Source organism: Saccopteryx bilineata, chromosome 4 (assembly GCF_036850765.1).
Source record: "Saccopteryx bilineata isolate mSacBil1 chromosome 4, mSacBil1_pri_phased_curated, whole genome shotgun sequence".
Lineage (NCBI taxonomy): Eukaryota > Metazoa > Chordata > Mammalia > Chiroptera > Emballonuridae > Saccopteryx > Saccopteryx bilineata.
In genome coordinates this window covers 210,371,932-210,395,855 of record NC_089493.1, presented here as the reverse complement: position 1 = coordinate 210,395,855, position 23,924 = coordinate 210,371,932, and the positions used below count along the sequence as shown (strand labels likewise).

General features: G+C 37.6%; 1 protein-coding gene across 2 annotated transcripts in view; it reads left to right on the top strand.

Moving 5' to 3' along the window:
• Positions 1–23,924, top strand: part of EDIL3 (EGF like repeats and discoidin domains 3) — a 595,375-nt gene that overhangs the window by 328,841 nt on the left and 242,610 nt on the right. For both annotated transcript variants that reach the window (XM_066273737.1, XM_066273736.1), the window contains one exon: positions 17,862–17,975. In XM_066273737.1, coding sequence (XP_066129834.1) covers positions 17,862–17,975 — 114 coding nt within the window. The remainder of the gene's footprint in view (positions 1–17,861; positions 17,976–23,924) is intronic.

The following is a 23,924-nucleotide window of genomic DNA, read 5'->3' as shown; positions in this document are numbered from 1 at the left end:
CTACATCCCAGAGATTCTGATATGTCATGTAGTCATTTTTGTTTGTTGGTATATATCCTTTGATCTCTGCTTTTATTTCTTCTTTGACCCACTCATTTTTTAGAAGTATGTTGTTTAATTTCCACATTTTTGTGGGTTTTTTTATTTCTTTTTTGCAGTTGAATTCTAGTTTCAAAGACTTATGGTCAGAGAATATGCTTGGTGTAATTTCAATCTTTCTGAACTTGTTGACATTAGTTTTGTGGCCCAACATATGATCAATTCTTTAGAATGTTTCATGTATACTGGAGAGAAATGTATATTCTGACGTTTCAAAATGAAATGTCCTGTAGATGTCTATCATATCCAATTGTTCTAGTGTTTTGTTTCAGGCCAATATATCTTTATTGATTTTCTGTTTTGATGAGTGATCTAGAGCTGTCAGTGGTGTATTGAGGTCTCCAAGTATTATTGTATTTTAGTTGGTTTTTATTTTTAGATCAGTTAGTAGATGTCTTATATACTTTGATGCTCCTTGTTTTGGTGTATATCTATTAATAAGTGTTATATCTTCTTGATTCAATGTCCCTTTTATTATTATGAAATGACCATCTTTGTCTCTCATTACCTTTGCTGTCTGTAGTCAGCATTGTTAGATATGGGTGTGGCTACACCTGCTTTTCTTTGGATATTATTTGCTTGGAGAATCCTTTACAACCTTTCAGTTTAAATTTGTTTTTATCCTTGTAGCTTAGATATGTTTCTTGAAGAAAGCATATAATTGGATTTTCTTTTTTGATCCACTCTGCTACTCTGTATCTTTTTATTGGTGAGTTCAATCGATTTACGTTTAAAGTAATTATTGACACTTGAGGGGTTTCTGTAGCCATTTTATATATTGCTTTCTGATAGCTCTGTTTCTTTTTTTTTTTTTTTTTTTTTTTCATTTTTCTGAAGCTGGAAACAGGGAGAGACAGTCAGACAGACTCCCGCATGCGCCCGACCGGGATCCACCCGGCACGCCCACCAGGGGCGACGCTCTGCCCACCAGGGGGCGATGCTCTGCCCATCCTGGGCGTCGCCATGTTGCGACCAGAGCCACTCTAGCGCCTGAGGCAGAGGCCACAGAGCCATCCCCAGCGCCCGGGCCATCTTTGCTCCAATGGAGCCTCGGCTGCGGGAGGGGAGGAGAGAGACAGAGAGGAAAGCGCGGCGGAGGGGTGGAGAAGCAAATGGGCGCTTCTCCTGTGTGCCCTGGCCGGAATCGAACCCGGGTCCTCCGCACGCTAGGCCGACGCTCTACCGCTGAGCCAACCGGCCAGGGCATGATAGCTCTGTTTCTTGTTTGGTTCTTCTCTTCTGTTTTTCTGTCATTTGTTTTCGTTTGGTTGTATTCCATATTTTTTTCCTCTGTTTCTTCTTTTTTTAAGTCATGTGTTTCTGTAGTGGTTTCTTCAGGGGTGGTTACCATTAGGTACTAAAAAGGATATATATAATATTGTAGTACATTATCTCATTAGTGCTTCTGCACTCTATCCTCCTTTGTTACTGCTAACCTTTGTTCTCTCCCCTTTTTTGTTTTTGTTGTCATAGATTTATCTTGGTTTTACTGTGATCTTGTTGGAGCTTTTACTTGTGATTTTGTTTTGTTTTGTTCTTTATATCTGGTCAGATAACACCCTTTAGCATTTCCTTAAGTGGGGGTTTTCTGGTGATAAATTTCCTAATCTTTTGTATATTTGTGAGTGTTTTTATTTCCCCTTCATCTTTGAAGGATAGCTTTAATGGACATATTATTCTTGGCTGGAAGTTTCTCTCCTTCAGTACTTTAAATATTGGGGTCCACTCTCTTCTGGCTTGTAGAGTTTCTGCTGAAAAATCTGATGATAGCCTAATGAGTCTTTATATGTTGTATTCTAGTTTTCCTTGGCTGCCTTGATGATTTTTTTGGTCATTGTTTTGTGATAATTTTATTACAGTGTGCCATGAAGTAGGTCTGTTTGGGTTAAGGTAACTTGGTGTTCTGTTTTGTTCTTGGATTTTAGGCTCTAGTTCCTTCTACAGGCTTTCAAAGTTTTTATCAATTATTTGTTTGAATATGTTCTCCATTCCATTTTCTCTCTCTTCTCCTTCTGTTATAACCATTATTCTTAAGTTCCTCTTTCTGATGGGTCAGACAATTCCTTTAGTGCTTTCTCATTTTTTTTAATTCATGAGTCTCTCTCCTCTTCTTTCTGTAGTATCTCTAGTTGCCTGTCTTTTATGCCACTATTACTTTTCTCTATCTGGCCTGTTCTATTAACTAAGCTTGTTACCTCATTTTTCAGTCATGTATTGAGTTTTTCATCTCTGTTTGATTTGTTTTTATAGTTTCAATTTCCTTGGTGAGGTATTCTCTTTGTTCATTAAATAGTTTTTTGAGCTCTTTAAATTGCCTTTTCATGCTTTCTTGTATTTTCCTGAGGAATTTTAGGACTTCAATTTTTATTCTCTATCATATAACTCCATGTTTCCAAGTAATTGAATTTTTTTAGAGAAATTTTTCATCATCTATGTGAGCTACATTTCTGTCTTTTTTTCCCATGATATTTAATTTCTTTTTCCTTAATAGCATTTGATAGTGGTATTGTTAATAACACTAATAAGAGATAATTAAAAATAAAGTTAAAATTGAAAAGATACAGTGAAAATATTAAAATTCTATAATGATAAGTGGAACAAAAACTATAGAGAACAAGGAGCAGGAACTGAGGAAAAATGACAAAAGAGATAAAAAATGAAGTAAAAAACATGCAAAATGCCATAAAGAAAATATGAATCCAAAATATAATAATTGATGGTAAATGATGATCAAATGAGAGAAAAAGTAAAAGAAAAGAAAAGTAAAGTTTTCTAAAATTAAACCCTCATAAAAAAACAAGAATGAAAAATGTAATAACTGTGGATAATGAAGTTCAAAAGGAAATGGAAAGAATTAAAAGAAGATAAAATGACCAAAATGAAAAAAATCAAAAACAGTTGTAAAAATGTAGGGTTTTTTTGTTTTTGAGTGGTAGCTTCTTCCCTTTTTTTTTGGCAGGTGGTGCTGTACTACAGATTTTGCCCCTGTGGGGTTCTTGGACAGAGGTTTGCTGGTTTGTTGCTGTGGCAATGACATAGGTTGGGCCTCAGACCCGTTGGTAGGTGGGGCTTGTTAGGTTTTGATGATGGGAGTCTCAGCCTTCCAGGTGCCTCTTCCAACATCTCTGCCACCTAAGTTACCAACCTGGAGACCAGCTATGAGGCTCATCCCAGCCACTATTTGCAGAGCAAGAGGCTCCAAGAGCTGCCAGGTCTCTCCTCCAGTACCACGCAAAGTGCAGTTCTGAGTAAGACTGTGCCAACCAGAGCCACCAGCGAGAGCAGGCAGGGCTGGGAGATGATGGCAGATCAAGCACCTTTTTAAGGGCTCCCAGGCATGTCTAGCATGCCTCAGCAAGCTGCAGGTCTAATCTCCACAGGCTTCTCCCTCGTTCACTTTTTGGTAGCCCACAGCAAGTCACGTGCACGCCTAGCACCTGTGACTGCAGCAATGCACAAAGAGGCCTGCATCTGCCCACTCAGGCACTCCAGGCCTGTGGTCTCAGTCAGAGCTGGAAATGCACTCAAAACCTGCATCAGCCCCGCAGAGGCAACCTGCCTGGGCAGTCCCAGGCCCAAGGATTCTGGCAACACAGATGTGTATCACTGATAACCTCAGGCTATGCCCTCCAGCCCATGCACACGCACATGTGCCCACATCAGTGGTGCCAGGTAGAGCCACTTGCACACTGCCCGTGATCGCAGAGCTGGGGATGCACAAAGCTGCTGGTGCTGGTGCCAGCTCATGCAAGCACCCCGTACCAGTAACCTTAGGTGGAACTGCTGCCTGGGCACGAGCCCTGCTTCTGTGATCCCAGGCAGAGCTGATATATTCTTTCTTTTGCTTGAGGATCCACCCTAACTCAGCTCCATCCCTCTGCCTTCCACCTTCTGCTTCGCTCAGCTCCAGACAAAAGTGCCCCTTCCTCAGATCAGTGAGGAAAGTGAAATACCCTATTTTACGTCTTATTTCCTTCAGAGTGCATTGTATATTCACCCACCTTTTTGCCCAATCATACCTTTGTCTGGTGTGTGTATATTTCAGGTGATCCTAAGATTTTTCTGTGTTTAGTTGTTAAATTTGTTGAAATTTCAAGGGGACAGACTGTAAGCACCTTTCACAGCACCATTTCTCTGACATCACTCTAGTGAATTTATAAAATAAATACTACAAGCATAGTTTCATCAAATTGGTTTTCACCTATGAATGGAATGAACATTACTACGGGTGCTAGAATATACTGTTGTGCAGATGAATGTTAAAAAAGAGTAAAGAATGCAAATTTGTGATTTTTACTTTGGACAGCTGCCCAGGCACCCACCTTGGAAAGAACTTTAATTACAGGTGCCATTTTAACAACCAGTTTGCCGAATTCAACAAAAACCTTAGGTATTGGTTCTGCCAAACCAGTGTGAACTGGCTGAATCCCACCACTGAGTCTAAGCCAATATCTTTATAAGATCCTGATTTCAGTTTCTTTGGATTTATCTCTAGAGCTGGATTGCTGGAGTATATAGTAGTTTTATTTTTAATTTTGGTGGGAAATGTCTATACTGTTTTTTATATCATTACCCATAATAACCAAGATTTGAAGACAATCAAGTGTCCATAAGTAGATGAATGAATAAGCATCATACACACACACACACACACACACAGAGGGAGAGGAGGAATATTATTCACCCATGAGAAAGAAGGAAATTCTGCTATTTGTAATACTTGGGTAGATCTTGAGGACAGTATGCTAAGTTAGAGAAAGGCAAAGTGAGCATGATCTTACTTCTATGTGAAATCTAAAAAAGACAAACTCAGAGAAATAGAGAGTAGAGTAGTAGTTTCCATGGGTAGATAAAAAAGAGAAAATACTGGTCAGAGGGTACAAACTTCCAGTTATATGATTAACAAATTCAGGAATCTAATGTCCAGTATGGTGATTATAGTTAATAATACTATATCATATACTTGAATATGTCTAAAAAAGCAAGCATTAAATATAATATCCTTACCACAAAGAAGAAATGGTAACTTTCTGGCCAATTATTTGTTAGCTAAAACTCAAGACAAATAAGATAGACAAGGAACACACCTTTACAAATCTGTGTAAAAGGGGCTAAGCGTGACATAGTGGCAATGTTAAAGAGTGTAACTTTTACATATACAGTGAATGACTCTGTGTAGTATGTTTACAACAGAGCAAAGGACATGGAATTCCTCATAGGGCACTTCCTTGCTTCTAAGAAATTCATACTGTTGTGACAATCTGTCTATTCTTACATTTCTTCCTTTTCAGTCTTTATCTTATTTTCTTTTTCTTCACTGCCTCCTCTCCAAAAAAGTGTGTTTTGAGTTTACATCTGAACATCCAGATTGAGCTCTTGTTTCTGTATCCTGGTCCTACTTAAGCAGCAAAGTTTTATGTGTTAAGAGTGAGAAACCAAGACTCAGCTGGGTGTTTTGATTATAAAATCGAATTTCTAGTGAGGTTGTTTTTTAAAACAGTTCTCATTAGGCAATAGAAGTACAATAGAGATCTCAAACAATATTAGCAATTATTATTATAAATGAACTATAAATATGACCAAATATGGGAATTTCTATTTTATTTGGGAACAGCTGTTTCAAATTCTTTTTAGTTATAAAAATAATCTAATATAGTAGTATATTTGCACTAGATGTGAACTTTTTTCTGGAAGTGATAATGCCTTGATCTGTGAAAAAGAGAAATGTATGTGATTTATTACAAAGATGTTTAATTTTCATTTCATTGCATTCTGTTCTATGAACATTTATATCTAGTCTTTAATTAAACATGATTTATTCAAATTGAGATCTGTTTCCATTTTGATTACTTGTGTTAGTCACAGTGCAAATAGCCTTCACTGCTGAAAGAATCCCTACATTATACTAATATATAACCGCATCCGTGTTATTTAAATCTGTTCTCTGAGCCTACATATTTCTGGATACATACATATGTAGAAATGTTTTACTCATTTTGTGCTATATTAAAAAAATAACTCAGTATAACATTTTCATTTTTATGAGTAAGATTTAAAATAGTTCTTTAAGTTAAAAAAATATTGAAAAATGCCCAAAGTATAAAATGTTCTTCTTTATCACAAACTGAGTGTGGCTATAAAACATTTTCATTTAGCAATGGAATTCCAGTTTATTTTACTTCATGTTCCTGTCAGGGTAAAGGTCTAACTTCTTTTTTAGAATTAGACTTTTTTTTTGTGGCAAAGACAGAGAGACACACAGAGAGGGACAGATAGGGACAGACAGGAAGGGAGAGAGATGAGAAGCATCAATTCTTTGTTGCATCACCTTAGTTGTTCATTGATTACTTTCTTGTATGTGCCTTGACGGGGGTGGGGGGTGCTATAGCAGACCAAGTCACCCCTTGCTCAAACCAGCGACCTTGGGCTCAGCTGGTGAGCCTTGCTCAAACCACATGGGTCTGTGCTCAAGCTGACAACCTCGGGGTTTTGAACATGGGTCTTCCGCATACCAGTTCCACGCTCTGTATACTTAGCCACTGCCTAATCAAGCTAGAATTAGATATTCTTTTTTTTTATAATAGTTTTATTTTTTTAATGGGGTGACATCAATAAATCAGGATACATATATTCAAAGATAACAAGTCCAGGTTATCTTGTCGTTCAATCATGTTGCATACCCATCACCCAAAGTCAGATTGTCCTCTGTCACCTTCTATCTTGTTTTCTTTGTGCCCCTCCCCTCCCCCTTTCCCTCTCCCATTCTCCCCTCCCCCCGTAACCACCACACTCTTATCAATGTCTCTTAGTTTCACTTTTATGTCCCACTTACGTATGGAATAATGCAGTTCCTGGTTTTTTCTGATTTACTTATTTCGCTTCGTATCATGTTATCAAGATCCCACCATTTTGCTGTAAATGTTCCGATGTCATCATTTCTTATGGCTGAGTAGTATTCCATAGTGTATATGTGCCACATCTTCTTTATCCAGTCATCTATTGACGGGCTTTTGGGTTGTTTCCATGTCCTGGCCACTGTGAACAATGCTGCAATAAACATGGGGCTGCATGTGTCTTTACGTATCAATGTTTCTGAGTTTTGGAGGTATATACCCAGTAGAGGGATTGCTGGGTCATAAGGTAGTTCTATTTGCAGTTTTTTGAGGAACCACCATACTTTCTTCCATAATGGTTGTACTACTTTACATTCCCACCAACAGTGTATGAGGGTTCCTTTTTCACCACAGCCTCTCCAACATTTGCTATTACCTGTCTTGCTAATAATACCTAATTGAACAGGTGTGAGGTGGTATCTCATTGCAGTTTTGATTTGCATTTCTCTAATAGCTAAAGACAATGAGCATCTTTTCATATATCTGTTGACCATTTGTATTTCTTCCTGGGAGAAGTGTCTGTTCATATCCTCTTCCCATTTTTTTATTGGATTTTTTTTGTTGTTGTTAAGTTTTATGAGTTCTTTGTAAATTTTGGATATTAGGCCCTTATCTGAGCTGTTGTTTGAAAATATCATTTCTCATTTAGTTGGCTTTCTGTTTATTTTGTTATCAGTTTCTCTTGCTGAGCAAAAACTTCTTAGTCTGATGTAGTCCCATTCATTAATTTTTGCTTTCACTTCTCTTGCCTGTAGAGTCAAATTCATAAAATGCTCTTTAAAACCCAGGTCCATGAGTTGAGTACCTATGTCTTCTTCTATGGACTTAATTGTTTCAGGTCTTATGTTTAGATCTTTGATCCATTTTGAGTTAATTTTAGTACAGGGGGACAAACTATAGTCCAGTTTCATTCATTTGCATGTGGCTTTCCAGTTTTCCCAGCACCATTTATTGAAGAGGCTTTCTTTTCTCCATTGTGTGTTGTTGGCCCCTTTATCAAAAATTATTTGACTATATATATGTGGTTTTATTTCTGGACTTTCTATTCTGTTCCATTGGTCTGAGTGTCTATTTTTCTGCCAATACCATGCTGTTTTGATTGTCGTGGTCCTATAATAGAGTTTGAAGTCAGGTATTGTAATGCCCCCAGCTTCATTGTTTTTCTTTAGGATTGCTTTGGCTATTTGGGGTTTTTTTATAGTTCCAAATAAATTTGATGATTTTTTTGCTCTACTTCTTTAAAAAATGTCATTGGAAGTTAGATAGGAATTGCATTAAATTTGTATATTGCTTTGGGTAATATAGCCATCTTGATTATATTTATTCTTCCTAGCCAAGAACAAGGTATATTCTTCCATCTCATTATATCTTTTTTGACTTCCCTTAACAATGGTTTATAGTTTTCATTATATAAGTCCTTTACATTCTTTGTTATGTTTATTCCTAAGTATTTTATTTTTTTTGTTGCAATCATGAAGGGGATTATTCTTTTGAGTTTGTTCTCAATTGTTTCATTGTTGGCATATAGAAAGGCTATTGACTTCTGTATGTTAATTTTGTATTCTGCGACCTTACTGTATTGGCTTATTGTTTCTAGTAGTCTTTTTGTGGATTCTTTGGGGTTTTCGATGTATAGGATCATATCATCTGCAAAAAGTGATACCTTTACTTCTTCTTTTCCGATATGGATGTCTTTTATTTCTTTGTCTTGTCTGATTGCTCTGGCTAGAACTCTAGTACCACATTAAATAAGAGTGGAGAGAGTGGACAACCCTGTCTTGTTCCTGATTTAAGGGGGAAAGCCTTCAGTTTTGTGCCATTTAATATGATGTTAGCTGATGGTTTATCATATATGGCCTTTATCATGTTGAGATATTTTCCTTCTATACCCATTTTGTTGAGAGTCTTAAACATAAAATTGTGTTGTATTTTATCAAAAGCCTTTTCTGCGTCTATTGATAAGATCATGTGGTTTTTGTTCTTTGTTTTGTTGATATGGTGTATTACGTTAACCGTTTTACGTATGTTGAACCATCCTTGAGATTCTGGGATGAATCCCACTGGATCATGATGTATTATTTTTTTAATATGTTGTTGTATTCGATTTGCTAGTATTTTGTTTAGTATTTTAGCATCTGTATTTATTAGAGATATTGGTCTGTAGTTTTCTTTTTTTTTTTTTCATTTTTCTGAAGCTGGAAACAGGGAGAGACAGTCAGACAGACTCCCGCATGCGCCCAACCAGGATCCACCTGGCACGCCCACCAGGGGCGATGCTCTGCCCACCAGGGGGCGATGCTCTGCCCATCCTGGGCATCGCCATATTGCAACCAGAGCCACTCTAGCGCCTGGGGCAGAGGCCAAGGAGCCATGCTCAGCGCCCGGGCCATCTTTGCTCCAATAAAGCCTTGGCTGTGGGAGGGGAAGACAGAGACAGAGAGGAAAGCGCGGTGGAGCGGTGGAGAAGCAAATGGGCGCTTCTCCTGTGTGCCCTGGCCGGGAATCGAACCCGGGTCCTCCGCACGCTAGGCCGACGCTCTACCACTGAGCCAACTGGCCAGGGCCTGTAGTTTTCTTTTTTTGTGCCATCCTTGCCTGGTTTTGGTATGAGGGTTATGTTGGCCTCATAAACTGTGTTTGGAAATACTGCTTCTTCTTCAATTTTTTGGAAGACTTTCAGTAGAATAGGAACCAAGTCTTCTTTGAATGTTTGATAAAATTGGCTGGTATAGCCGTCAGGGCCTGGACTTTTATTTTTGGGGAGGTTTTTTAATGGTTTTTTGTATTTCTTCTCTACTAATAGGTCTGTTTAGGCTTTCTGCTTCTTTTTGACTCAGTCTAGGAAGGTTGTATTGTTCTAGAAATTTATCCATTTCTTCTAGGTTGTTGAATTTAGTGGCATAAAGTTTTTCATAGTATTCTACAATAATTCTTTGTTTATCTACAGTGTCGGTGGTGATTTCTCCTCTTTCATTTTGAATTTTGTTTATATGAGTTCTTTCTCTTTTTTCCTTGGTAAGTCTTGCCAAGGGTTTGTCAATTTTGTTGATCTTTTCAAAGAACCAGCTCCTTGTTCTATTAATTTTTTCTATAGTTTTTCTGTTCTCTAATTCATTTATTTCCGCTCTGATTTTTATTATCTCCTTTCTTCGGCTGGTTTTGGGTTTTCTTTGTTCTTCTTTTTCTAGTTCCTTAAGGTGGGAAGTTAAGTGGTTCACTTGGGCTCTCTCTTGTTTGTTCATATATGCCTGAAGTGATATGAACTTCCCTCTTATCACTGCTGTTGCTGCATTCCATAGATTCTGATATGTCGTATTGTCATTTTCATTAGTCTGTATATATCTTTTGATCTCTGCACTTATTTCTTCTTTGACCCATTCATTTTTTAAAAGTATGTTGTTTAGTTTCCACATTTTTGTGGGATTTTTTTCCTCTTTTTTGCAGTTGAATTCTAGTTTCAAGGCTTTATGATCAGAAAATATGCTTGGTACAACTTCGATTTTTCTGAATTTGCTGATGTTGTTTTTGTGGCCCAACATATGGTCAATTCTTGAGAATGATCCATGTACACTGGAGAAAAATGTATACTCAGTCACTTTGGGATGAAATGTCCTGTAGATGTCTATCATATCCAGGTGCTCTAGTGTTTTGTTTAAGGCCACTATGTCTTTGTTGATTCTCTGTTTGGATGACCGATCTAGAGCCGTCAGCGGTGTATTGAGGTCTCCAAGTATGATTGTATTTTTGTCAGTTTTTGTTTTAAGGTCAATAAGTAGCTGTCTTATATATTCTGGTGCTCCTTGGTTTGGTGCATATATATTAAGAATTGTTATGTCTTCCTGATTCAGTGTCCCCTTAGCCATTATGAAATGGCCATTTTTGTCTCTGAGTACTTTTGCTGTCTTGTAACCAGCATTATCAGATATGAGTATTGCTATGCCTGCTTTTTTTTGGATGTTATTTGCTTGGAGTATTGTTTTCCAGCCTTTCACTTTGAGTTTGTTTTTATCCTTGTTACTTAGATGAGTTTCCTGTAGGCAGCATACAGGTGGCTTTTCTTTTTTAATCCATTCTGCTACTCTGTGCCTTTTTATTGGTGAGTTTAATTCGTTTACATTTAATGTAATTATTGACACTTGTGAGTTCCCTATTGCCATTTTATATATTGCTTTCTGTTAGTTTTGTGTCTTGTTTGATCCTTCTCTTTCGTTTTTCTATCTTTTGTTTTTATTTGGTTGTATTCCATACATCTTTCTTCTGTTGCTATCTTTTTTATCTCATGTGCTTCTGTGGTGGTTTTTTCAATGGTGGTTACCTTAGAGTAATGAAAAGGGTTCCTATCCTGTTCATTTTAGCGCACTATCTTGTTAGTACTTTTGCACTCCATCGTCCTTTGCTACTGTTAATCTCCATCCTCTCCCCCCCTTTCTTTTGTTGTTTTAACAGTTTAAATTTGGTTTTATTGTGTTCTTCTTGGAGCTTTTACTTGTGGCTTTGTTTTTTTTTGTTCTTTGTATCTGATTGGAGAACCCCCTTTAGTAATTTCTGGAGTGGGGGTTTTCTGATGATAAATTCCCTCATCTTTTCTGTATCTGTAAATGTTTTTATTTCTCCTTCGTATTTGAAGGATAGCTTTGATGGGTATAGTATTCATGGCTGAAAGTTCCTCTCTTTCAGGACTTTAAATATTGGGGTCCACTCTCTTCTAGCTTGTAGAGTTTCTGCTGAGAAATCTGATGATAATCTAATGGGCCTTCCTTTATATGTTATATTCTTCTTTTCCCTGGCTGCCTTGAGAATTTTTTCTTTGCTGTTGGTTTGTGTCAATTTTATTATGATATGCCTTGGAGTAGGTTTGTTGGGGTTAAGAAAACTTGGAGTTCTGTTTGCTTCTTGAACTTGAGGCTTTAGTTCTTTCCACAGGCTTGGGAAGTTCTCATCTATTATTTGTTTGTGTATGTTCTCCATTCCATTTTCTCTCTCTTCTCCCTCTGATATACCTATTATTCTTATGTTATTCTTTTTGATGGAGTCAGATAATTCTTGTAGGGCTATCTCATTTTTTTAAATTTTTAGTCTCTTTCCTCTTTTCTCTGTTGTGCCTCAAATTGCTTCTCTTCTATTTCACTAATCCTCTCTTCTATCTGGCCTGTTCTATTAGCTAAGCTTGTTATCTCATTTTTCAGCTCGTGAATTGAGTTTTCTTATCTCTGTTTGACCTGTTTTTATAGTTTCAATTTCCTTGGACATATATTCTTTGTGTTCATTGAGTTTTTTTCTGAGCTCCCTAAATTGCATTTCTGTGTTTTCTTGTATATCTTGGAGGATTTTTAAGATTTCTATCTTGAATTCTCTGTCATTTAGCTCCAAGGTTTCCAATATATTAAATTTTTCTCTATAAATTTTTCCTCATCTAGCTGTGTTACCTCTCTTTCTTTTGTATCCATGATATTCGATTTTCTCTTCCTTAATGGCATCTGAGGGTGGTTTTGTTGATAGTATTAATGAGATTTAATAAAGAATAAAAAGTTAAAAAATAAAAAATTGAAAAGAGTTGTTTTTTTAAAAAAATTAATAATGAAATAAAGAAAAATAAAATAAAATAAAAATTTTTTAAAAAGGAAATTATTCCCCCCCTCCTTTTTTCCTCTCCTCTCCTCTCCCCTCTTTCTTGAGAAAATTTTGTGGTGAACTGTGAATTATAACAAACAATGCCTGTAATGGAGGGCCTGAATTGGGGAAAAGTAATAAAGGGGAAAAAAAAGAAAAAAAAGAAAAGAAAAAAGAAGAGGGTATGGACCCACAAAAAGCAAATAAGGACAAAATTTGGGTCAAGAATAAAATGATTTGCTTTTATGTGTTGGTTGACTAAGAGTTATGATGAGAGGAATAAGAGGAAAACAGAAAAATGGGGGAACAAATTAAAAAATTACTATTGTATTTAATGGAACAAGAACTAGATAAAATGAAGAGCCAGGGATGGGAGCACTGCTAGTGAGTTAAAAAGATGAAGTAAACACCCCCAAAATGCCACAAACATAAGTTTGAGTTCCAGATAAGATAATTTGTTTGTTATCGAGGTTTGAATGAGAGGAAATGTAAAGGAGAAAGGAAGAAACTAATATAGAGGGAGAAAAGAAAGAGAGAGAAAAAAAGAGGGAACCATTAAAAGAAGAAAAAAGAAAAAGGAGAGAGAGAGAGAGAGTTAAGTGTTTTGTAGTGCAACCCTCATAGAGAGAAAGGAAGAGGAGAGAAAAGATAATGGGAGATGTAACACTTATGGGTAGTGTAGTTCAAGGAGAGGCGAGAGTAAGATCGGCAGAGAGTTAATCGGCCAATTTGGAGGAGGAAAAAAAATATCAAGAATGAAGATAAGAGAAACAAACGAACAGATATAATAAAATGGGATAGGTTATAAAGTCTGCAGATTATTCTTGATTTTGAGAGGTTATTGTGTTGCTTTTTCTTTTCTCTCCCTCTTCCTGGTCGGTGACTCTGTACCCCGGGTTCTGCCCCTTTGGCACGCTCAGGTAGAGGTTTGCAGTTGATAAGTCTCTATGGCGATGTCATGTATTGTGCTTTAGTCTCGTTGGCAGTCGAGGCTCATTAGCATTTATAGGCTCTCACAGTGAGAGAGTTCGTGTTCCTGGAGCCTCTCTCCTAGTCTTTCCTTCCTCAATTAGTAGCCTGATAATCCAGCTATGGGGTTGCTGCTGCCTCTGCCTGGATAGTAAGAGGCTCAAAGAGCTGGCAACTCCCCACTCTATTTCCAGTCAGCACAGGGCTCTGGGTAAGGCTCAGTCAGTCAGAGCTGCTAGCATAATCAGGTGGGGTTTCCGCCCACTCAAAGACCTCTGGCTCTGCCCCTCTGTTCGGTAACACAGGCAGGCGCCCACTTCCGGGGCGCTTGGAGGAAACTCTCGCTCACTATCTGCATGCGCAGTCCAGGATATCCGGCCAGCAGTCTCATGCTCTGAGTGAAACCCCCAACCGCATGGAAAAGTTGCAGCGTTGGAATTGGCTCTTGCTCCGTCCCCGTGCGCAGCTTTTGCAAGGCGCTGGGGCGGCCCGAGATTCTGCTTTGGCCCACACAAAGGCCCCTGACTCTGCCCCTCTGTGCGATAACATGGGCGCGCACTGCCGAGGCACTCGGAGGAATCTCTCGCTCACTATCTGCGTGCACAGAGCAGAATATGAGGCCGGCCGTGTTTCTATCTGAGTGAATCCCCTACCAGCATGGAAAAGTTCCACCGTTGGAATTAGTTCTCACTCCCTCCCATGCGCAGCTTTCCCAGGGCGCTGGGGCTGCCCAGAGATTCCGCTTTCAGCCCACAGAAAGGCCTCTGACTCTGCCTCTCTGTGGGGTAACATGGACATCCACTTCCGGGGCTTAGGAAGAAATCTCTCGCCCACTATCTTCGCGCGCTGACCAGGAGATCGGGTAAAATGGCTGCCCCGCTTATCTTTCTTTGTTTGGGTTTGGCGCGAGTGTTAGCTTGTATTGCCCGGGTTGCCACAGGATCAGTTTTTCCTTGGCTTGGATCTCCGTGCCACAGCCTGGTTCGGCCGTTTGTGCTGCGGCCTGGATCTATTCACCCCCTTTGCCCGCCTTAGTTTCTATAGTCTCAGTTTCCAGTGAAAATCGTTCTGTTTAGGTTAGTGGGGAAGGCGGATCATTTCTTACTCCCTATTTCCTTCGGGGTTTGGTTATATATTTAGCCAATTTTTCGCTCGACCATACCTTCGGGTGTATTGCGAAACATCTGGAGGCTCCAAGGATAGGTTTTTCTGTTTCTGGTTGAAGATCTTGTTGAGTTTGGGGGGAGATTTATCGGTATCGCTTCCTACCCCGCCATTACTCTGAATTAGATATTCTTAATTACAACTTCCTTTGTTGACTATTGTAGATTTGTCTTGAAGAACAAACAGAAGGTTTAAAGGTTGATTAATCTCTATTAGATTCACATTAACATATATAAATACAATTTATTGTGTAAAGCAGAGGTAGTCAACCTGGTCCTTACCGCCCACTAGTGGGCATTTCAGCGGAGCAACCAAAGGATAAATAAAATGATAGATTTAACTATAGTAAGTTGTTTCATAAAAATCTATTCTGCCAAACTAAGCAAAAATCCAACATAAAGTATTTGGTAAGTAATTATTATTATATGCTTTAACTTGCTGTATCTCTGCTTTATAAATTTTATAAAGTAAACTTCCCTACTTTATAAATCACCATTACTGTGGAACCAGTGGGTGGTTAGAAAATTTTAATACTAACAGAGATACAAAAGTGGGCAGTTGATTAACCCTGGTGTAAAGGCTAGGAAGACGCAAGAATGCTAAGAAAGATGTCCTCATATGCTAAATGGATATGTTTTAACTCTTGATTTTTTTACATCATGAATGTAGAAACTTCTTACTATTGACATTTCAAAGTAGCAAAGGCTAGATTTGATTTTACTCATGAGGTAGGTTCAATCTTTAAATAGGAAAATGCTTAGAGCCTCTTACCTAAAAATTAAAATATATGTTATACCTATTAACATCAAATCTTGTGTGACTCTCTGTCCTTCCTTTACTCATTTTTTTAAGCCTATCCCACATATGGTTCTGCTACATCTTTCTAAAGTACAAGGATGCAGAGAGTACCCTGGAACCCTGGCAAGGTCCAGGACTTGAATGCTAAAAGATAAAGGGCAGCCCTCTTAGCAGGCTCGAAAGGTTCTTCGTAATCTGTTCCTTATCTACATCTCAGATGTGGGTGCTAGCACTCCTCTTCCCATTCTTTGCTCTGGAAAAGCTGGGTTATTCCTGCACCTTCATACCATGAACACTTCTCTTTAAAGTTGTGACTCATTCTGGTTTCCTGCTTGGAAATATACCACCATTTTCATCCTGTCCTTATTAATACTAATTGAATATTTCCTTCATGTCCCAGATCAAATTATATTTCCTTGTGATCTTCAGACATCAATACTCAGTTTCTCCTGTATCAGTGTATAAAAGAATATCTTTTTATGACTAACTTACAAAATAAGGCAATGCACTCTCTAAGAAACAAAGGTTTAACTTATCAGCCTTTGACATATTCTCATCTAAAACCGATTTTAGTAGATATAATAAAGGGAAAGACATATTAAGCATGTTCCAGAGTTGTAGAAAAGTAAACAGCACAGCGAGTCTTGTGCCACTTTTAAAATCTAATGAAAATATTTTGTGTTAGTTCAATATAAAGGCTAGGGGAAATTTTGATATGACTAAAGGAAGCTAAATATTACATCAGATAAGAAAATAAATGACTTTTTATTTTTCTTTACTTCTGGAAAGTTTTAGTGTTAAATATTTGGGAGTCATATTTTCTAGTGCATAGCTACTTTTAGAGACTATCAGATTCTGGTTTTATTCTATTATTTGATATAATAACATATTCAAATTATTTCAGTTTTTTCTAAACAATATCATGAATTATTTTATTCTTATGCTGTGACAGTCAGCCAGATACAAAAAGGATAGCTTTTTCAGAGAAAGTCATCATCTGCCTAAGAAAACTTAGACCAAAATTTGTACTGTAAACTGAGAATGAAAGATGGACAGCTTTACTTCCAGGAGGAGATATTGTTCGAAAGAAAATGATAAAAGAAAGGGAAAAATAGAGATTTTTGTAGTATTTTGCCCTTGTTTGGTCTTGAGGAGGTAATTTAATGACCATATATATTGCTTTAAGAACTATGAAAACCCATGAGTTCAGAAATACCATTTGATACATTGTAGTGTATCAGAAGGCAGGACACACATCTGAAATACTAAAAATATTATATTGTCTGAACCACTATTTCTAATTTTATGTTAGAAATATCAGGAAGCATTTTTGGGGTACTAATGGCCAGAAGACAGTATGTATCATTTGCAGAGCTATAAAGAACAGGCTGACCAGGTGAAAAGGTGAAAGATGTGTGTCAAAACAATTCCTAAGTAACATCATTTAGTTGTATAAGAAGGTTGAATGAAAACAGAGTTGTGGGAGAAAGACTGAGAAGGAGTTCTTTGGAATGAATGATAAGAAGAGAAGCGTTGGGAGCAGTGTGTGTCCTCCTGCTATTTCACTAGCTGACACGGAACCCACTGTGGGGCTGTGCTTAGAATAATTTGTAAATATTAGTGACTGATATTGGACTAAGTTAGACATTATCTCTTTTTCACTTAAAACCATACTTGTTATCTCTGTTGTCCAAAATTAGCATAGAACTTAAAATAATTTGCTGAATGTTTTATATTACCAATAATTTTCCATCAGGTATAATAATAATTTATCAAAAGGTAAGTCCCTTTAGTCATCCTAACTTTAGAAACCCTTGAATGAGATTAGGAAGTGATCATCATTTACATTTATTATACTTTGCATGTAATGAGCTTTCGCTTTTAACTCTAATTTGCTTCTCATCGCATTTATCAAAGGCAAACTACTTAGAAACTAAAACATCTCTGTCTGTTTGAATTTTAATGAATTAAGATAAAATGAAACAGTGTTAATTGGCAGTTGTTGCTGCTGGGAGGTTTCTAGATCTTGCAAGTGATTCCAATACATCACGGTTAAGTTGTTTGATTTGATTCTGAGAATACACGGATTATTTCCCCACACTATTCATATTTTCTGATCAGAGAGTAGTTCAGTTTGTTGATCTCTGATTTAGAGTTTCAATTCTATTTGTATTTGATTTAATTTAATTGTTAATAAATTGAAGCAGCATTTGTATTATTGACTCAAGATTAAGACACACAAAATGTAATTGCATACTTAGACTTTATTTGTAATGCCCAAACCATTCACCAAAAATTCATTTCCTATGTTCTTTTTGCTTTCCTCAGATATAAATGAATGTGAAACTGAGCCTTGCAAAAATGGTGGAATATGTACAGACCTTGTTGCTAACTACTCCTGTGAGTGCCCAGGTGAATTCATGGGAAGAAACTGTCAATACAGTAAGTATTCATATATATGTACATATAAAGTTTAATTTGCATAGCCTGCATTTGTAATTGAATTTGAGCTGACATCAATGTAGTTTACTTCCAGACTTCAAAATTTATTGAAATAGCACATTTAACATTTGTTGTTTTAATGTTGCTAATGTACATAGATTCTCCAGGATAGGTCTCAGTGCATGACAGGCACAGGAGTGGTCACCTTGTGGTCTGAACATAGTGCCACAGCTCCCCAGACCCCAAGTTCATGTCTTTCATAAATCGCAATTATGGCTTTTGAGTATGTGTATGACCTAAATTTTCACCAGAGTAAATATTCAGAGACAATACATTCAGCATAACATAGCCAGATAGCCTCTATCAAAAAATAAAAGGTAAAAATAAGGGAGAATTCATGCTGAGTTGGCAAACCCATTAGTAGCAATTTGACACACAGTTTTTCTTCTTAGCCTAAGGCAGTCTTGAGATTATGGAACAAATGTTAGAACAATAATCTATTTACCACATTAAACAAAGAAGCACAAAGCACCTCTCTTTCCAAAACAAACAAAATACTGGGAAAATATAGTAACAGGGTTGGAGTCCATGGGATGAGGTTAGAATTGGGCACAAATGTATACTAATGAGAATAATAATGATAGTTGGGCAATTATATGTGCTTGATAATGCTGCTGTTTTGATGTACATTATGCTATTAAAGCATCACAACACTATAGAAATTCAGAAGGCAAATGCAGATTAGAATTCAGATGCCGAAACTGAGACATCTAGGCTATGTGGCTTACCCAACTCTAATAGTTGGTGACAGAAGCAGGGCTAGAAAAAATCTAGAATTGGGTCCTATGATTCTCAGTTCAGATTATTTCCCTCTACATTGAGATATCTCTTCATATAGAGTTGAACAAGATCAACACAAAATAACCCTACACCTTTCTCTTATACATACTCACACCCACACACATACTTACACACATACACACACACTTATACACACTCCTTCCTCTCTAGCCATAGTAACAACTCTATTTCTCATTTTCCTTCTCTTCCTCCTCTTTGACAATGGTAATTTATAACATAAAAAGGGAAAATTAAGAGTTCCTTTGGGTTATATATATAAACAAAATAATGATCCAGGAATGCTCATTAACCTAGTCATTTCCAAAAACAATAAAATTATTAATATCAAAGATACCTTGGGTTGGGAAAAATTTTTTTAACCTTAAGAATTATTGGAGCCTGACCAGGTGATTGCACAGTGGATAGAGCATCAGACTGGGATGCAGAGGACCCAGGTTCGAGACCCCAAGGTTGCCAGCTTGAGCGTGGGCTCATCTGGTTTGAGCAAAGCTCACCAGCTTGAGCCCAAGGTCACTGGCTCGAGCAAGGGGTCACTCAGTCTGCTGTAGCCTCACAGTCAAGGCACATATGATAAAGCAATCAATGAACAAGTAAGGTGCCGTAATGAAGAATTGATGCTTCTAATCTCTCTCCCTTCCTGTCTGTCTGTTCCTGTCTGTCTCACTCTCTGACTCTCTCTGTCTCTATCACAAAAAAATAAATAAATAAAAATAAAATATTTTTAAAAAGAATTATTGGAGAAAGACATTGCTAATGAATTGAAAAGAAGCTGCAGGCACTGAGGGATAGAAAGAAAGGGCAGCTGAGTAAATAGGTTGACCACAGAAAAATAGCCACCCAGTCAAGTAACCTAGCAACCATCCTACAAAACATTTAACTGACTACCCACTAAGTTAAATTAAATTTGGGTTCAATTGGCTCTTGACCAGGCACAGCTCTTGCACCCTTTTTACTCTGATTCATGTCTTAAAGATGGCTGCCCAGTCAATAATCCTTCTAAGGTATCTGAAAAGAAACACCTAAGTAATATGATGAAGAATAAAAAGCTGATGGAAATGTCTACTTGACTTTCATGCAGCAAAATCAGAGACCTAGTGCCAGAATAAAGGACTTCCAGGCAGAACTAGAACATTGGTGAGCTTAAAGCAATGTCTGGATAAGACCATGTCTACACATGGCAAGGCCAGCTCTGACCAATAGGGGGCCTGCTCAGGGAGCGAGAAGAGAATGAGACTTTCAGGAGAACTGTCTAGGGGACATGTCATGAGAATCCTATCTAAGGGTGAGTGCCTCTTGAGGTGCTCAAACCCTAGCTTTTGAGTGACCCTAAGAAGTGACATCTGTGGTTGTAAACAATCCTCTGCCATAGTAGAGGAGACCTAGGACTTGGTGATATCTATATGTCCTTGTTCCCCATACTGACCAGGGAGCAACTAGACCGCCAGTTGCTTGCCTCTATGTTAAAAATAAAAGGAGACCTGGCTGTTAAGTAGACATTGAAACCAATAGCTAAAGCCTGTTCATCCTCCCATCAGAGACTTTTGCTGAACTCACCACATCTGAAAATAGCCTTAAGATAAAAAACCTGATGGATTATGGAAGGCTATGTTGCAATAGACTTTGAATTTAATTGTCCTCAGTTTGTGCCTAATGTCTTTCAATCAGTTTTTGATATTGTGTTTAATGAAATTCTTTGTTTTTCTTTGACTTGGTTTTATAATTATATATTATTTTAAGATTTTAGTTATTCACTTTAGAGAGGAAAGAGAGAGAGAGAAGGGAGAGAGAAGGGGAGAGGAGCAGGAAACATCAACTCCCATATGTTCCTTGACCAGGAAAGAACCCGGTTTTGAACCAGTGACCTCAGCATTCTAGGTCGGCATTTTATCCATTGCGCCACTACAGGTCAGGCAGTATTTATATAATATTTTTTACTAAATGCTGACTTCTCATTGAAAATGACGGTTATAATAAGGTATTTCCCTTACCCTATCATATGCTCTGACCCTACCACTTCCTCTGTTCATCCTCTGTGTTCCAACAAAGAGAATACTTATGGCAGGCTGGTTAGTGTTTTTAATAAATTAAGATTCTTATTCTTGCTATTGCCTGGGTTTCTGGGGATATGGTTCTGCGTTTTTCTGCGGCTTTATAGAATTTTAAAAATTGAGAGTAAGAAAGTATATTCTGCCATAATGATGATTTATTTCTGCACATTGAATACTCAGAGCATTCATTCATGACAGGGCACATAGCAACACCTGTGGGCTCCAGGTAGTGCTGGCCCTAACCTGATTAAAGGTACAATCTTTAGAGTTGGCATTATACATATAGTTTATATTCAGTGTACTGCCTTCCATTCTATTTTTTTAATTTAAGATTTTATTTATTGATTTTAGAGAGGAGAGAGAGGGACAGAGAGAGAGGCAGGAGGAATGGGAAGCACCAACTTCTAGTAGCTGTGTCTGTCATGTGCCTTGAGGAGACAAGCCTGGGGTTTTGAATTGGCAACCTCAGCACTACAGGTCAATGCTTTATCACCTGCACCACCACAGGTCGGGCTGGCTTCCACTCTTTAGTAGGATTGATAAATTTTTGGATAATGTTTCACAGGGACACCATTGGGTGGGTTTATCCTGTAGTAATGGTAGGGAAGCCATTTGTTTTGGCAGATATTGCAGGAAGGAAAGAGAAGGGAGAATGATAGGGACTGACTACATGGTGGGTCAGGGCTTGCCTGCACTGAAATGCTGTTATCATTGTGTTCAGATCCAAACTGCCTCAGTCTACTCTTCGGCTCCTACACTCACATTTGCTTTACTTGTCCCACTTCTCTCTTATTTCTACTGATGGGTTAATGAAGTTTTGGTATATTTTAAGATGGAATCTTTCTCAACACCCTCCAAAATAATAGATAATTACATATATTGCAAAGGGATACAAATGACTTGAACACTACAATATCTGTGTAATAATGGTAAACTATAAAACAATAAACTGGGGAAATAGTTACATTGATCATATAAAGCAAATATTACTTATCCTTAATTTATTACATGCTTCAGCTCAATAAAATTAAATAAATACAACAGGCAAAGAAAACCAACAAGAACATGAACAAAACCTTCCCACAAAGGAAGTAGTTTAATATTTATTATATTATAATTGGGTCTTCATTATTTTTCTAAATAATTGATTTTTTAAATTTTTTATTTATTGATTTGAGAGAGAGAAAGATCAAGTTGTTTTTCCACTTTATACATTCATTGGTTGATTTTTTTTTTTTTTTACAGATACAGAGAGTGAGTCAGAGAGAGGGATAGACAGGGACAGACTGACAGGAATGGAGAGAGATGAGAAGCATCAATCATTAGTTTTTCATTGCGCGTTGCAACACCTTAGTTGTTCATTGATTGCTTTCTCATATGTGCCTTGACTGCGGGCCTTCAGCAGACCAAGTAACCCCTTGTTGTTGTTGGAACCAGCAACCTTGGGTTCAAGCTGGTGGGCTTTTTTGCTCAAACCAGATGAACCCGTGCTCAAGCTGGTGACCTCGGGGTCTCGAACCTGTGTCCTCTGCATCCCAGTCCGACGCTCTATCCACTGCGCCACCGCCTGGTCAGGCCATTGGTTGATTCTTGTATGTGCCCTGACCAGGTATCAAACCGACAACATTGGTATATCCAACAACACTCTAACCCAGTAGTTCTCAAAGTGTGCGCCAGGGTGTACTGGTGCACCCTAGAAGATTTCCAGGTGTGCCCTATGGTAGTCCAGAGAAATATGTGCCTGTTGCAGACCAAAAAACCAACAGAGTTTTTGGAGTTTAGATTTTTGGGGGACAGAGGTGTGGGGAATTGGCTGTAAACTGACAGTCTGCCCAACCCCCCACCTAACTTGCCTGATTAGGTTGCAAAAGGATGTTAAGCTCTGGTGTTGGATTGTTTACACTACCCTCCATGGTCCCCGGAAAGACTGGAGGCGAGTTTCTTCTGTCCTTTGTTTGGTGTGAAGTTAAGATGATATGTATGGTGGGGGTTTTTGATTGATGATTAAACATAAGCAATTGTCTCTTAAAGCCTTTTGGGTTTCTATAAAAGAAGAATATGTGGCAATACCTAAAAAAGCTTTGAACATTTTACTACAATTTTCAACATCCTATTTATGTGAATTAGGATTTTCTACCCTCAATACAATTAAGAGTAAAAAGAGAGGAAATCTTCAATGTATTGATGAGAAAATGAGAGAGTTTGCCTTTCAAATATATGCCCATACATTGAAGAAATTGCTAGGACACATCAGGCTCATGTTTCTCATAAACATAAGAATGAAAAAACTTAACACATTTGTGCCAGGACCTGCCGAATTTACTAAATCTTACTAAGAATGTATCTATATATATAAAAAGATAATTTTTTGTCGTTTTTTTAATTTTTAACCCCTCTTTTTTATGAATTCTAAAAAACATAAATCAAAAAATGTAACATAAAATGTTTTTTAATGTCAGAATAAATTTAATTTTTGAAGTATTTATTTCATTTAATTACCATAAGAGCATGCTTGGACTTTATATTTTTTTCTTTAATATTTGACTTAATTATGATAACGTATTTCTCAGAACATTGTATACAGCGTGCCTACAATTATTTGTAAGATTTTAAATGCTCCCTGACTTCAAAAAGTTTGAGAACCACTGCTCTAAAAAACTGAGCCACCCGGCCAGGAAATACTTTATTTTATTTTTTTTAGAAAAGACATAGTACTTTTATGATCTAAAAGAATAATGATATCAAATGACAATTTAATGAGAGCACGGGATAAGTGAAGAAAATGATGGACTGACCACACATCTCTCTGGGCTGCTTCTCACATTGTATCTCTAACTCCTCTCATTTCACAAGTGTGAAGATGAATGGCAGAAACAAACAGATATAAACAGAAAAGGATGAGGCATACAGAGCAGCAGAGCCTAGCTGGCAATCTTTAGTAAGACTATGTATAGAAAAGACAAAGGAGAGAGATGGGAGGGAGATGAGAGCTGATAAATCAGGGCTCCATACTAACCACAAGGCTCCCCAAAGCTCCAAC